The 15,652-nt window shown below is 28.5% G+C and overlaps 3 protein-coding genes across 7 annotated transcripts; 2 read left to right on the plus strand and 1 right to left on the minus strand.

Moving 5' to 3' along the window:
• Positions 1 to 304: 304 nt before the first annotated feature.
• PrBP (Prenyl-binding protein) lies at positions 305 to 3,045 on the plus strand. Its single transcript, XM_015516517.2, has 5 exons — positions 305 to 667; positions 739 to 801; positions 895 to 1,030; positions 1,297 to 1,418; positions 2,384 to 3,045. The coding sequence occupies exons 1-5, from the start codon at positions 627 to 629 to the stop codon at positions 2,463 to 2,465; spliced, it is 444 nt and encodes a 147-aa protein (XP_015372003.1). The 5' UTR covers positions 305 to 626; the 3' UTR covers positions 2,466 to 3,045.
• Positions 3,046 to 3,342: 297 nt separating this feature from the next.
• LOC107167420 (histone-lysine N-methyltransferase Suv4-20-like) lies at positions 3,343 to 7,051 on the minus strand. Of its 5 annotated transcripts, none has more exons than XM_089221890.1 (2): positions 6,740 to 7,051; positions 3,343 to 5,004 (listed from the first exon to the last, which is right to left on the minus strand). In XM_089221890.1, exon 2 carries the CDS (start codon positions 4,991 to 4,993, stop codon positions 4,013 to 4,015), a length of 981 nt encoding a protein of 326 aa, XP_089078016.1. In that variant the 5' UTR covers positions 4,994 to 5,004; positions 6,740 to 7,051; the 3' UTR covers positions 3,343 to 4,012. The 5 variants fall into 5 exon arrangements, with proteins under 5 accessions (XP_089078016.1, XP_015371935.1, XP_089078015.1 ...); XM_015516449.2 differs by lacking the exon at positions 6,740 to 7,051 and adding an exon at positions 5,991 to 6,151; XM_089221889.1 differs by lacking the exon at positions 6,740 to 7,051 and adding an exon at positions 5,987 to 6,133.
• Positions 7,052 to 11,629: 4,578 nt separating this feature from the next.
• LOC107167370 (fumarate hydratase, mitochondrial-like) lies at positions 11,630 to 15,649 on the plus strand. The gene is made up of 7 exons (XM_015516394.2): positions 11,630 to 11,960; positions 12,089 to 12,229; positions 13,278 to 13,481; positions 13,553 to 13,798; positions 14,551 to 14,947; positions 15,033 to 15,325; positions 15,403 to 15,649. The coding sequence occupies exons 1-7, from the start codon at positions 11,841 to 11,843 to the stop codon at positions 15,532 to 15,534; spliced, it is 1,533 nt and encodes a 510-aa protein (XP_015371880.1). The 5' UTR covers positions 11,630 to 11,840; the 3' UTR covers positions 15,535 to 15,649.
• Positions 15,650 to 15,652: the final 3 nt, after the last annotated feature.

A 15,652-nucleotide genomic window follows, 5' to 3' on the forward strand; every position in this document is an offset into this window, starting at 1 on the left:
GAACATCGACTCGGTCCAACCCCAGCTTGCAGGTTGCAACCTGCAGGAAATAATATCGAGTGGCGCGAGCGTGAACTCGACGGCCGTGGAAGTGAAACTGCGAGCGGTAATGCTTATTTTTTCCTCCAGCTCGAAATCGCGGTTGTCGTCAAAAATCGTTCGGCCTTCTTTAGTTCTTTGAGACCTGATTATTATAATATTATTATCAATAATAAATAATAATAAACCATTGGACAATATTAAGACCTAATAACTAATAAGTAATAACAGCAATGAGTAATAACTAATAGTAATCAATGTCTAATAACAAAATAATAAAAAACTATACGTAATAATTATTTAGGTATATATTATCATATACACTTTTAATATCTTTATTTTATTATATAGTATTATTAACGAACCGTATTTTCGGAGCACCCGTTTTCCGTTTCTCCAACGGGACGTCGAAAAGGTTCCCAAAATATTTTTTAGTCAATCGTTTTGTACTTATCGTTTTTTCTGATCTCTACTGCATTCATAGTCCATAGCTGTTATATAGTTCTAAAATATGTCCTGTTGCTCGGTCTGAACATTAGTTCGAATCATTATTTACAAGTTCTGCCAATCATAGGATAACTATCATAATGGGACCAAAGCCTGAGGACATCTTAAATGGATTCCAAGTGTAAGTTGAACATTTGGCATAGCATTGATCAATTTTTGTAAATTACATTTTTTGTTCCCATTATATTATAGCAATTGGATGAATTTAAGAGACGCCGATACGGGAGTTGTATTATGGCAAGGCACCGAGGATCTGTAAGAACATTATAAAATATTTTTGTACTATCCACATAATAAGGGTATGATGAATTTTCAGTGTATGTATATATATATATATGTTTTTATTAGATCATTACCCGACAAGGAACACGAAGCTAAAGTACCAAAAAAGATATTGAAGTGTAGAGCTGTATCCAGGGAGATCAATTTTTCATCTGTAGAACCTATGGAAAAACTAAGGTTACAACAAAAAGTACTGTTTAAGGTATGAATCTATTGTTTAGGTTGAAAAATTAGTAATAAATAATTCTCTATATTATGAACTTCCATAAAACATAATTTAGGTACCTACTGTTATAATGTCATTGGCCTATTTTCTAAACAGAATAATACTAAACAGACCATAAACTTGATATATTTTTGCAACAGACTAGACCTTAATATTTATATTGTCTTAAAATTTAACACTATTTTATTGTCTGTCCTCACATTATTTTATATTATTTAACATTTATCTATCATACATTGTAGGGTCGTTGTCTTGAAGAATGGTATTTTGAATTTGGTTTTGTTATTCCTAACTCAACTAACACTTGGCAGTCGCTTATTGAAGCAGCACCAGAATCACAAATGATGCCTGCAAATGTTCTAAAGTATGTTTTACTAAATTATGATAATATTTTTATTTATTATAATCTTGTGATAATTTATTTTTTAAACGTTATAATTAATAAATGTAAATTTCTATAAATATGATAATAGTTCTATTAAATTAATATTATTTAGTTTAAAGCACTATATACCATATATATATATATATACACTACAAATTCATTTCCTGCATAAATATGTTTTTGGGCTGGATTCAAGATTTTTGTTTCAGACCAACATTTCGTAAGGTTTTTGTTGTCATGGTTACCTATTTATTAACAAAATCATATTAATAATTCATTGATTTTCCTTCTAGAGGAAAATATTAAGTTGTGAGCTATGGTTTTACATAAGACTGATCCACTTATTATATTATATTTAGAGCTGAACATTGCTTTGCGTCTACTCAATTGTGTTTATTATTATTATTTTTTATAATATTAAGGCTTTTAAACTCATGCAATTTCATATCATTCTTGTTAAGTTGTGTTTAAAGCTAGATGACAGTATTCCATTTCAAGTTACTAAATTTATTTTGCATATTCTGAGATTTTTTCCTCATTGGCATATTTTTAAGTTTTTCTATTTTATTGAGCATATCAGTTATAATTTTTATATTTCTATATTGCTATTATTATATTTTTTTTATTATTAAAACACTGAAGAAACCAAAATTTTATGAAAAATGCAATAATTAATGTTTTTTTACTGTATAAAATTATGGAAGTCAGAGCAACTGAAAATAATACCAGTGCGAGAACCGTTGTTTTAAGGCATAATACATATTTCTAAACATTTTAAAGTCATGTTTATAATCTTACTTATGAATTTTTAAGACACAAACTTACAAGCCCTGCTAATTAGTAACTTCCGTTTAACACATACTTAGTTTTTTATATAAAATAAACATTTAAGTTTAAGTTATAAGCTTATTATAATTCTAAATTCATATTTTTTTTTTTTCCAGTGGTAATATTGTGATAGAAACAAATTTCTATGATGATGATCTGCTGATATCATCATCAAAAGTTCGGCTATATTATGTTTAATTACCAAGACATTCTATTTTGTGCACTATTCAAAAATATTTAGATAGAAAATTTTTTGCTTGGTACATATATAGCCAAGGTCTAAGAACACGGAGAACAAGTCCTCACTGCTGTGATTGTTTAGTATTTTAATTTGATTACTTGTATATGTGATTAAATGTTTTTCTTTATTGTAATTAGTGTTTAACTTATTATATAACTATTCTAAATGTAAAACCATATAATATTTATATTCAATTTATATTTTAAGTAATTAGAATGTCATACATAATGAAACTATTTACACACATATTGATCTTGCTTAAGCATATTAGTATGAAATTCAATTTCTACAAACAAATTACTTTTAAGTTTAACACCTAATCTGGACATATAGTTTCAGTTGTTAGATAATTGTCGAATTATTAATATAATAGCCACTTGCAAGACTACCAGAGCTGTTCATTTTATGTAAACTGTATTGTCTAGCACATATTATTATAATTATGTACTTAATACAATTAATTGTAATGTTTTTATTCTTATTAATTAAATCCAATAATTAATAATTAAAAGCATATTATATTTAAAAAACTTAAAACCTGCTAACTTTTTTTTTATATATATATTTAAGTAATTTACAATCTATACAACTATGTACAATGGGCAAATTTGATAATTAATATAATATGAAAAAGCAGAATTTAGCATTTAGGGGCAGGCACTAAGCAGCACCACCAGACCGAGAACATTTTAGATGTCGTGGGTTTTTATTTTTTTGTTTAACCTGCTAACTTAAACATTTTATATTCATAATTATCAATGTTAATAATTTAAAATGACACTGGTAGTAAAATGGTTTATGCACTGAAGTACAATAATAAATATTTTGTACATATTTTGTATTATAGGTAAATATATTCAGTGCTTAATTAAATTACAAAACGTAAAAGTTTAGACAATGAGAAAAATAAATTGTGAAGCGTTAAAATCGTTAAATGTTCTAAATATTACAATTTTAACTACATTATACTATATTAAAGACAATTATCGAAGAACAGGAATTAAAAATTAATAGTACCTTATAATTATGTATATTAACAAATTGTGAAAGCTTATTATCAATCTGAAACCACACTGAATAAGATGATACTGAACTATCTAGGTCTGTAAGACATAGGCAATAATTGTTCAAGTTATTAATAGTATTAAAACATTTGTATCTTAATTAAAAGAGAATACTTATAGAGATTATAGTTAGTTAAACCGTAGTCAAATCATTACATTTCATTATTAAAATTAAAATTTAGAGTTATGTACAACACTTCCCGTGGGCGCTTATTACATACTATTTAGTAAATATAACGGCTCAATAAATACCTAATGAAAACAATTGGTGATAGACAAACAAACATAATGTTAACACAATTTTATATATATATAAAAAAAAAAATGATGGTAGACCGAAAACTAATCAAATTCCAATTGAAAACTAGACACAAATTATATTCAGCTTATAATTTTGTTCAATATAGTAGAACAATGTCTTTTTTCTGCTTAGGTACTTATCACTTTTCTGGAGATTTTGATGCCTGGTCTAAATCTAAGCCTCTTGTCTTTTGGATGATTTTTGTGTATGGTGATCCAAGCAAAGCTTCACCCTTATCAACTTCAGGATTTTTATTTGGAGTACAAGGTTCCAAAACCACATTCTTTTTCTTTTTAGGTGTTTTTGGTTCTTTTAATTTTTTGCTTTTATCAGGAGACCGATAATTGGTTCGACCATGAGTTTGCCTAAAGTTGTACCGTCCTGATTTCAGTTGTTCTTTATTGGATTTAAAAGCCCCTTTACACAACTTTTCACACGAGCAGCATTCACAGTTGACATTATTTTCACCAAAGAAATTAGCACTATAAAAGCATGTTATCTCGTCACCAGGTTCAATATCTCTGAGTACTTTAACACAAGCTGTTCCTTTGTCATTAGGTACAAACTTACAATTGGCCATGCAATCATGATTAATATATGCAGCTGGGCCCAGCCAAAGTTGAGCACACTTTTTACGACAGCTGTACATCACTGAAAAATCATTCTTCCCTATATACAATATTTCATCCTCTTCTTTTTCTGTTAACTCAGCCACACATCCAACTAATCTTTTAATAATTCCATCTTTTTTCCAATGACTAGTAGCATTTACTTTGGCTCCTACTTTATTTTCTAAAGAATACCTATAACATGGTTCAATTCGAAAACCAGAATCTGAATAAAACATTCCCATGTATCTTTCAATATGGTCTCTGACTAATTTTTTGTAAGATACTTTAAATAAATGATCAGGAATATACTTTTGATTCCAAAAAGAATCAAAAGCTATTTTCATACTTTGATTTTTAATGAATTCATCAATCACAGGTTTTAAATGTGATTTACATTTATATCTTTCTTTATGTTCTAAGTTCATTTTGTGGGTATTAAAACCGAGGAATACATCGACAACAAGAGATGTAGCTAAGTCATCGATATCACACAGTTCTTGAGGCTTCATAATTGATGTATCTGAAAAAATATGCAAAGTTTTGTTATTAATAGAAGTGGAGTTAAGTACGAAAATTATAAATCAACAGTATCTTAAATAACTACGGTTTTAAAAAGCAAATAAAAAAAATAACTATGGTAGAAATTAAAAATCAAACTTTTTTAAGCAAACATTAAATTGATACATCCATTTTGAGAAAATGTATATATTTTATAATCTACAAATATTAAAATTTAAAAAGATTAATTACAAAATAATAACTACCTAAGTACGATTGCAATGAACCAATTAAGATTTTCAATAATCAGCCTTTAAATTATTAATTTAAAACACTTATTTAAGTTTTTTGTCGAATACTAATTCACATTTAACACTTTGGCATTGATTAACGGATACATTAAATTGCCATTAAAATTGGCAAACATTTTAAAATCATAATTATAAATAAAATACAAGTTGAATTTAATTATTTAGCAATAGTTAATTTTAAAATGATTTCCAATATTAATCTGTAGATAAATACCCACATAAGCATAACTTTTAAAGTAGGTATTAAGGAAAATAAACAAGAAAACAATACAAAAAAGTATAATCTCGAGCATAGTAGAATTGTACACCCATTTTTATGCTACAATTTAGCAACTATAACGTTTAATTCAAATAAATGTACAGATTGCCACCCATAGAAGTCTGTAGGTGTGGACTTTGAGTTATGGCCACTGCTTAAGATAGAAGACATTCTATCTTTAGCCATGGTAATGAAGTCAAAAACTATAATGTTAAAAATCTTTAATTATTCGTGGACAATTAAATAAAATTAATTGGAAATTGAAGTTGAATTATAGTACAATAACCAGGTGTTCAGTATTGACAAGGTTCAATATTTTAAATGCAATCAAATATTAAAGTGGTATAATAATCAAATTTAACTACAACATGTAAAAATGTTTACTTGTCTAAATACAATAATTGTGCACAGCTCACAAACACACACATTAATACCTACTTGAAGGTTTTCGAATTTTAGATTCACAATCAATCGACATCTGGGGATCAGCGATTGAACAAGAAGGAAATTGATAAATTTAAAATTATTAATTAATAATATTTTAAGACTTTGTGTCAATACAAGGTATCAATACTCAACAGTCAAATTTCAGTATCTCTAGTATCTGAAGTCTGAACGTTCGAGTTACGAAAACCGTTATACCCTTATCACATCATTATCAACGGATTACGGATAGACGTTAGGAACGTATCGAACAAATTGCCGCGAAAACGACCTGAAATCCCGCAACTGGCCGGAACACTTTACAATTTACATCAATCATTATACTTTTTTCTAGATCTCTTCGTAAAATTATCTCATATAGTCATATTCATAGAAATGTTAAAATCTAAAAAATGTCATCCAAAATGAGGGCAAATACGAATTATATTATAATCAAATATAAACTATAAAGTAAACTATATTAATTGTATAATATATTAATATTTAATACCTATATATCTAGGGTGTATAGACAATATATATTGGTATTCGTTTAGTATGTGACCTACCGGATGAAAATCGAATTTAGTATGTGACCTACCTGTATTACTGGGTTTAGTGTGTGACCTACCTAGACGATTATCTATATTATAGATATAGACAATCTATGCTTGCTTATCTTTATAGTTATATTATATTATATTTACTGGTTTTTACCAATAGATATTTTGTCATTTTAACATTATCGACAATATTGTCAGTACCTGTTCTGTCGTCAATCCGATATCGCGTGTTTAAAACTTTAAAATGTTGGCAGTCGAATTGTATGCGATTATTTCTTCCGAAAAAACAGTATTAGAATTTTTACAAAATAATAAACTATTACCACAAAATAACGAAACTAATTTATGCCATAAATGTCATGGTGAAACAAAGATGTACATGAGGAAAAAAAGATTGGCTACGGGTGAAATTCGAGAGATCAGCACTATACGATGTATCACAAAAGGATGGGTGAAATTCGAGAGATCAGCACTATACGATGTATCACAAAAGAATGGGTGAAATTCGAGAGATCAGCACTATACGATGTATCACAAAAGGATGTCAGACATTATATAAATCGTTATCTGTAATAATAAAATAACGTCTAGTTATATAATTTTTAATTTGTATGTTTTTAAATTAATTACCGGACCGGTATAGGTCACGCATACAAAACGTTCACCCTATACGGTAGGTCACGCGACCGGTAGGTCACATACTAAACGAATACCTATATATTAGGTAAGCCAAAAATGTCTGTATATACTGATGATTGTCTTACAATGAGGACAATGGTGTATCTACTACTTATATAATTATATAAAGTATAAATATAATAATAATACATCGTTTTAAAGGGCGGTAGATATTGGGACACATTTTATCTACCTGCTCTGTATAAAATATTTGATTACATTTTACAACCCGCAGATTGGGTCACAAATTAAACATACATTTTTAAAGTATATAGGCATCATAGATAATAATTCTTTATTATCTATGATAGGCACACAGAGATTTGAGAGATTGGTCCATGAATGTAAAGCATCAAAATATTCGAACATATAAAGCTTTATAACTAATTTTTTTTCTAATACATAAAAATGTATTATTTTTAGATTATTTTATTTTTAATTTCATTATAATATATAAGGTTAATACAATTAGTCAAATAATAATTATTATTATTTAAAAAATTTTTTTTTTTGATAAGTAACTAAATACGATCTGTTTTTTTCTTTACTTATACGCAAAACTACAATTATTTTTTAAATAATTTAATACCGATTTTACAAACCCCAATATATTCTTTTTACCTTCTTTATATATTTTTTATTTCATTGAAAATATAAATAATATAATTATTTTAATTAAAATTCATTTTCTAGCTTTTCTTGTTATTTGTAATATATGACATGTTAATTTAATAGTGGCCCAATTACCGAAAAAAAAATAAAAATAAAAATCGTTGAAAATATTGGCCCAATCACCAGATGTAGGTACCTCTACCGGCTCTACCTGTTATAAATGTAAAACTAAAGGGTAGAATACGTTTGAGAACGGTCCTAATCGGGCGTACTTTTTTTAATAACACGTTTGAGAACTTTTTACCTGTTAACTTTTATGCAACGTTACCACAATAATTAAAAATAGAAATAAAATATACAATAGATATAATAGATATCGATTATTACTATATTTCTTTGAGTTTTTGGTTACAGAATAAACTTACGTAGAATTAAATTTGATTAATAAAAATAAACACACACTTCATTGTAAAATCAACACTTTTATCACTTATTTGTCAGCTTAAGGCATTTTTTGAAGATTAAAATTAAAAAAATTAATATTTATATACAACATTTTTTTTTTTTATTTGTCAGTTTAAGATTAAAAATTTTAAAAACATCAGTTCAAACCAAAATCAAAAAACTCGTAAGTCTTCGGTAAAACTGAAAAATTGAACGGTCCTAAGCGTATCCTATAAGATCCATATCTTAGCGAGGTTTTACTGTAGGTATTATTATTATTTTCAAACAGATCATTTTTTTATTTGACATAAACAATACCTATATACTGTTTTGCACAATAAGTTTATATGCTGAGAGTAATTAAAAGACATGAAAGTTTTTAATTAAGCAGCCACCCATTGTAGTAACTTTTATGGCTATAGGTATTGATTAGTTAGTTTAACTTATAATATAATTATTGTCTTTAACTTATCATTGATTATTATAATGGTTCTTAAAGATTACATTTTTACACTTACAGACACAATGTAGAGAAGATCTTCTCTACATCGTGTCTATAGACTTTTCACTTTTGTGAAACACTCCCGAATGTTTAATATTTGGGCTATTAGGTATAGGTAATATAATAGTATATACTCCAACGAGTCCAACGCGTGTAACAGAATAATGACCTACCTGACAGATAAGCCTGGTAAAAAAAAACTTGAAATTTATTACAAGGTTCTTCAAAATTTATTCATATACCAATAAAAATATCTTGAAAATACATAGGAACAATATTATTTTAAGTCTTATAAATAATTAGAATTTTTACAAAATTCGTTATAGTAACTATATTGATAAAAAATTATAAAATGTTCAATATTTATAGGTAATAAGAATAGACAAGTAAAAACAATATTGTCCATAACTAGTTAATACTGCAACCAAAAAATCTTAAAAATATATAAATACTATATATACCTTTTTTTAAGTTGAAATTTGGCAATTAAAAAAAGAATAAAATTTTTAGTTATTTTGTTGTAGTTTAAAAATATTATTGTTAAGTAATTGCTCGATAATTTTAAAGCACATAAATCATAAAATAAATGTATAAGTATATGAGTATATTTTAGACACACAATTATATTTTCAAATTTAATGTTTTAGGTAAAAAAATGTCAACCTATATAATACACTGTATTGTCTGCAGTATTATTCATAGTAAAATAAAAATTAATTAATATTACTTTAATAGCAATAATACCATAAAATATACTCATTACTATTATAGTAATATAGACCATTGACATCTAAAACTGCACACTTTTAATAAAGTACAGAACAAAACCGCACATTTTTGGTAAGTTAAAACCACGCACATTTAATAGGTTAAATTAGCAAAATTTTTTTAATTGTTGTATTATCCAAGAACCACTCATTTTTAATTTCAACACCAAAAAGGTTATACTTACCTAGATAAGATATACTCAATAATTTATAATTTACTAAAAAAAAAAAAATGTATTTACAAGTATTCAAATTTAAAAATGTATTAAAACAAAAATACGCATACCTATTATACGCACTAGTATTCTCAAAAATAAAAATTATAAAAATGTATTCAACCAAAAATTAAAAAAATTAAAAATATAAAGCGTGTACAATTTTTAAAGTTTGATTGGCTGAAATCTATTACCGGCATTTTTAAAAACTCTTCAAATGATCTCATCGGCATCATTATTATGTATAATTAAAAATATTTCAATAATTTAATAAAACTGCAAAAAACCACTAAATACCTATAGGTAAGCACTGTATATGCAGTGGCGTACATTCAATTGTCTTATGGGGGAGGGGGATTGAATAATATTATTTATACATGTTTATCAGAGTGCTCCACCCAGGCACCCAGACCCAATGCAATATATTTTATCAAAGACGAAAGACCATCGTTGTTAAAAGAGTTCACACTCATTTTTGTAATAATTGATATAATTTGAAATACGAGTCACGACAGTACACTAAAGGTATAGTTATAGTCTTTCACACGGCGTGAAACGCAAATGTCGACACTGTGGCGACTACAGCGCGATTCACGCGCGTGAAATGACAATCGCGCGCATGTCTAAACACGCGCGTGAATTATTAGTAAACACTAAACAACAAACTGTTTTTCGGTACTTCAACTTTTGCGTGATGCTGTATTGCTGTGATCACGCATCGTGCTTCGGATGCGGAACCTAAGCTAACGGATGCGTGATTGTAGGAAACCAGGTCTTAAACATTGTCATGACTCATGAGTACACCGAATTATTAGATTACGACACTGAACATCGGACGTTTGGGCAATCGTGTATATTATTATAATAATATATATATTAATAAACAAAAGATAAGGGATCAAGTTATAAATTAAAATAATATTTCGATGAGTGTCGGTCAGAGAACTCCTCTACAACTTACTGTCGACCGGTTCGGAGTCTCGGCGGATCGACCGTTCCAGGCGCGCTTATCGCGTGTCAGTGTCGTCCGTCGTCGATTGGCAGTTGAAAAGAAAAGTAATTGCGCGGGTTTCCGCGCAAAGGCCGTTTGAATTCATAGCCTAATGCCTACCCTTTTTTATTGCTAAGTCGTTATTTACAGTATAAGGCACTAACCACCCGTGTACTACAATTTTCGAATAATTATTCTGTCAGTTATTGTATTAACTGAGAAACTATTAACTATCATAAATGATTTGCCAATTATGTAATAGTAAACAGGTTAACCATAATATAGTCAGGGCCCCTAAAAGCTACAAGGATGAGAGTCAGAAGGGTCCATGGTAGGTACCGAGACCCAGACATTTGAGGGGCAGCAAGGTGTTTATGTAAATAATTACTTCAAAATTACTCCAATATATACTAAAAAGATGTTCGTGAACCACGGATTTAGTTCTGTACTAAGGACATATCTACTTATTATAAAGTTATACTCCCTATTACATAATTGTTATTTGTATATTTGAAATGGCGTACTTCACTATGTACAAAAAAATAAAAAATTAGATGTTGTTGTTATTTATTATAAAATTATGAACCATTGAGTAAATAATATGGACAGTATTGTGCACATTAAGCGTATAGAAATATTAAATCATGACAAAATAAATTTATATTTTGTCATGTATTAAATCATGATAAATTAATTAATTTATCATGTATTAAATAACATATTAACATGTGAGTGATATATATATATATATATATATCCGCTCGTCATAAAAGATAGTTATTATCAGTATTATCTATAAGCCTTGGTATATCACGGGTGTTGTATCAGCAAGATAGCAAATGGTAATTGCAGCTGATCTTTGCTGCTTGTGTAGCGATAGCGACTAGGTCGATTAATTTTCGCTGACACAGTTTGCCCTATGATTATCATTTTAAATGTAAAATAATTATAATATTATATCATTATATGCGTACAGCGGCAGCAGCTTGCTCCTTGCTCTATAACTGTCCATTTATTCTTATCGTTCTTCAATAAATTCTTCCCATTGCACTGAACAGAAAAATAATTCAACCGGTAGGTACACAGATCCACGATGAGGGCGTGTCAGTTGTTCAAAACGCTTCATATCAAGCCAGCGCTTGTGACCGGTTTCGAACACGGCGGCTGTTGCGCGACTTTGAGGCTGCCCTCGATCTCGATCAGAAAATCCATGGTGAGTTGTATGTTGCGTCTGCATGTCGTCTTGTCCATTGTATTAATAACTAGTTTCCTATATTGCTTTTACCGCCGGATTTGTGTGTGTAAAAAAAAGGTACCTATTTGTGATTTACTATGTTTAAGGCTTCCAAAGGTGGTGTTGGTGTCCGCAAGGAATCCGACACTTTTGGTGAATTGGAAGTGCCTAGCGATCGTTACTATGGTGCTCAAACAGTGAGGTCAACAATGAACTTTCGTATTGGAGGCGAAAAAGAACAGATGCCGGTATGTGCAGTCTTCATACTTACTTATTTGATAATTTGATATTAAATATTAAGTATAAGTAGTTGTTATTTTAAATAGGTACTAACGTATTATAAAATACAATTATACTAAATATTAGTTAGTTATAGGTAGTTATTAAAAAATAATAAGCATCAATGTATGGCTTTAATTTTTTTATGCATATATATTACAAGAATAATACTTATATCATGGTTATTATGAATAGTATTAATGTATTTTTTTTTTAATTGTTATTTTTTTTCTAAATGTTAAAAAAATAATCTTATTAACAGTAAGTTAAGATGACATTCGTCAGTAAAACTTTATGAATAAAAATAAAAAAAAAATAAAAATGAATAGTATATTAATAAAGCTAAAAATATCACTTACAATATGTCTTATTAGTAAGTATGTAACATATACTTATAATGATAGTTACTAAATAAAAACTTAATTCAATGTGTTGTATACATTTGTACAGTGGCGCCGTACCCTATGTTAAGGTCGGGCCATGGCCCGACATATTTTGAAAATTTAAGATAGGGCCGCTTCATATTGACCATTTTCCTCTCCACGGTATGCCATTTTTTCCGATATTAAGATGTTGGGCCTCTTGAAATATTTTTCGCCCTACTAGATTTTTAGGACTTCGGCGCCACTGCATTTGTAGACAGTTTTTTCTAAAACAGATTATTTAGAAAATAGTTTTTATATTCTTACATTTAGAACTAGAATATTGTTGGTAATTTTATTAGATTTCTAAATTGTTTTAATCTTAAATACCAGTTTAAAAATCACTTTAAAATTCTAACCAAACTTATTACTTTTATTCTTTAAAGATCTGCTGTCTATATCATTTGGGTTTAATTTCTTATAATTTAAACCAGTCATTTAAATATTCATAAATTATTTAGTACCCTTATAAGTTATATAGGTAATAAGTACCTTATTAGTCATGTTTAAGATTTTAATATGGAAATTTTCATTATAAATCTGATTAATTTGGTTAAAATAGATTTACCTAACTTTATAATTAATATTTTATTAGTATCCTGTAATTGTTGCTATGGGAATACTGAAAAAAGCTGCAGCAGAAGTAAACAAAGAATTTGGCCTTGATGCAAAAATTGCTGATGCAATAAGCAAAGCAGCAGATGAAGTAATCAGTGGAAAACTTTATAACGAAGGACATTTTCCTTTAGTAATATGGCAAACTGGATCTGGTACACAGTCAAATATGAACACAAATGAAGTATGTACAATGATATCAATTACATTTTAAGATGCAATAAAAATATTATAGTTAAATGAAATGTATTTCAGGTGATTAGTAATAGAGCTATTGAAATTCTGGGGGGAGAATTGGGATCAAAAATTCCAGTTCATCCTAATGACCATGTTAATAAAAGTCAGAGTTCCAATGACACTTTTCCAACAGCCATGCACATTGCAGTAGCAATGGAATTAAACAACTTATTATTGCCATCATTAAAACATCTACATAAGGAATTAGATAAAAAAGCAAAAGAATTCTCTGGCATTATAAAAATTGGCAGAACACATACACAAGTAAGAATAATAGTTGATTGATTTCTATAAATTTAAAATTAATTCGAACATAATATTTTTTATTATATTGATTCTCTATTTACTGGTGAGCTCTATAATAATTTAAATCACTATATTTTTTTAATCCTAGCTTAAAGTTTATGAATAATTAACCATTATTAATTTTCTTATCTAAGAAAGTATGTAACTTTTTAAAAGATTTGAAGAATTGCTGAAACCTACCTATATGGTAAATTTATAAAATGCTTACTTCTTAATATAATTACTTCTATACTCTGTTCAAAATGAGATCGGACCTCGGCGGCCGAGTTGTGCGCATGGGCGTGGCTTATTTCTGCGGCTCGGCCTGACACATGATATATGGTGGGGGAGGTGCCTGACCGTCCGCGAACGAAAACTGGTCGCCGCCGAGGTCCGATCTCATTTTGAACAGATTATATTATATTACTGCACATTCATAATCAATTGGAATTACGCAATTCTGAACAGCAGAGTAATTAATGTAGGCTTCTTTGGTTTTAATGTTAATTTTACTGTTCTAAAAGATATTTCATTAAAAATTAATACAAAAATATTTTTAGGCTTTTTAAGTAAAATAACTATTTATCCAGGTTTTTTAGTGTAGATATTAAAAAATTGAATTCAAAATTAATAACACTAAGAAATATAGTTGATTTGTATCAATTGTATTGTATATCACATTTATATTGCTTACTGTATACTAACAGAATTGTAAATTATTGTTAATATAGGATGCTACACCATTAACCTTAGAACAAGAATTCAGTGGATATGTAAGACAATTACATAATGGTATCAAAAGAGTAGAAAATACCTTACCTCATCTTTATGAACTGGGTTTGGGTGGTACAGCTGTCGGAACAGGCTTGAATACTAGAATTGGTTTTGCTGAAAAATGTGCCGACAAGATTAGTCAATTAACCAAGTTGCCATTCACAAAATCTCCTAATTTCTTTGAATCACTGGCTGCTCATGATGCTATGGTTGAGGTATCAGGAGCACTAAATGTACTCTCATGCAGCTTAATGAAAATTGCAAACGATATCAGATTCCTTGCATCTGGACCGAGAAGTGGTTTAGGTGAACTGTCACTACCAGAAAATGAACCGGGAAGCAGTATTATGCCTGGTATTATAATATAATTTTAATTCCCACTCATTTTATTATTATGATATTTACTATTATTTAATGTTATTGTTTTATTATATTTTAGGAAAAGTAAATCCTACTCAATGTGAGGCAATGACAATGGTGTGTGCTCAAGTGATGGGTAACCATGTAGCGGTAACAGTTGGTGGCAGTAATGGCCACTTTGAGTTGAATGTTTTCAAACCTATGATTGTTTCCAATGTGCTGAGATCTATAAGGCTTTTGGCAGATAGCTGTATGTCATTTACAGATAATTGTGTTGTTGGAATTGAAGCTAATAAGGAGAGAATTTCTCATCTTTTACAGAATTCTCTTATGTTAGTTACTGCCTTGAATCCACATATAGGATACGATAAAGTAAGATAGTCTATGGTTTAGGCTAATTCAAATACATAGCTGGCTAACTTTATTAATTGTCTTATCTTTAATTTTAGGCTGCTAAAATCGCAAAAACAGCCCATAAAAATGGATCGACTCTTAAAGAAGCTGCACTACAACTTGGATATTTAACTGAAGAAGAATTTGATAAATGGGTCAGACCAGAAGACATGTTGGGACCCAAATAATTTATTTAATTTAGAATAGGTGTAAAATACTAAAATTATATTTGTCTTTATCTGTTAAAATGTACTTAAAAAAAAAAAATAATAATAAATTGAAATCAATATTTTTTAGCTAATATTC

Source organism: Diuraphis noxia, unplaced genomic scaffold (genome assembly GCF_037042655.1).
Source record: "Diuraphis noxia isolate RWA-SAM2 unplaced genomic scaffold, SU_Dnox_SAM2 contig0003, whole genome shotgun sequence".
NCBI classification, from domain to species: Eukaryota; Metazoa; Arthropoda; class Insecta; order Hemiptera; family Aphididae; genus Diuraphis; species Diuraphis noxia.

Coding starts and splice junctions, on each gene's coding strand:
- PrBP (XM_015516517.2), top strand. CDS start 627: ATGGGACCAAAGCCTGAGGACATCTTAAATGGATTCCAAGT. Junction 668..738: donor ATCTTAAATGGATTCCAAGT/GTAAGTTGAACA, acceptor ATTATATTATAG/CAATTGGATGAATTTAAGAG. Junction 1,419..2,383: donor ATGCCTGCAAATGTTCTAAA/GTATGTTTTACT, acceptor TTTTTTTTCCAG/TGGTAATATTGTGATAGAAA.
- LOC107167420 (XM_015516449.2), bottom strand. CDS start 6,030: ATGTCGATTGATTGTGAATCTAAAATTCGAAAACCTTCAA. Junction 5,005..5,990: donor TAAAATTCGAAAACCTTCAA/GTAGGTATTAAT, acceptor ATATTTTTTCAG/ATACATCAATTATGAAGCCT.
- LOC107167370 (XM_015516394.2), top strand. CDS start 11,841: ATGAGGGCGTGTCAGTTGTTCAAAACGCTTCATATCAAGCCAGCGCTT. Junction 11,961..12,088: donor TCTCGATCAGAAAATCCATG/GTGAGTTGTATG, acceptor ACTATGTTTAAG/GCTTCCAAAGGTGGTGTTGG. Junction 13,482..13,552: donor CAAATATGAACACAAATGAA/GTATGTACAATG, acceptor AATGTATTTCAG/GTGATTAGTAATAGAGCTAT.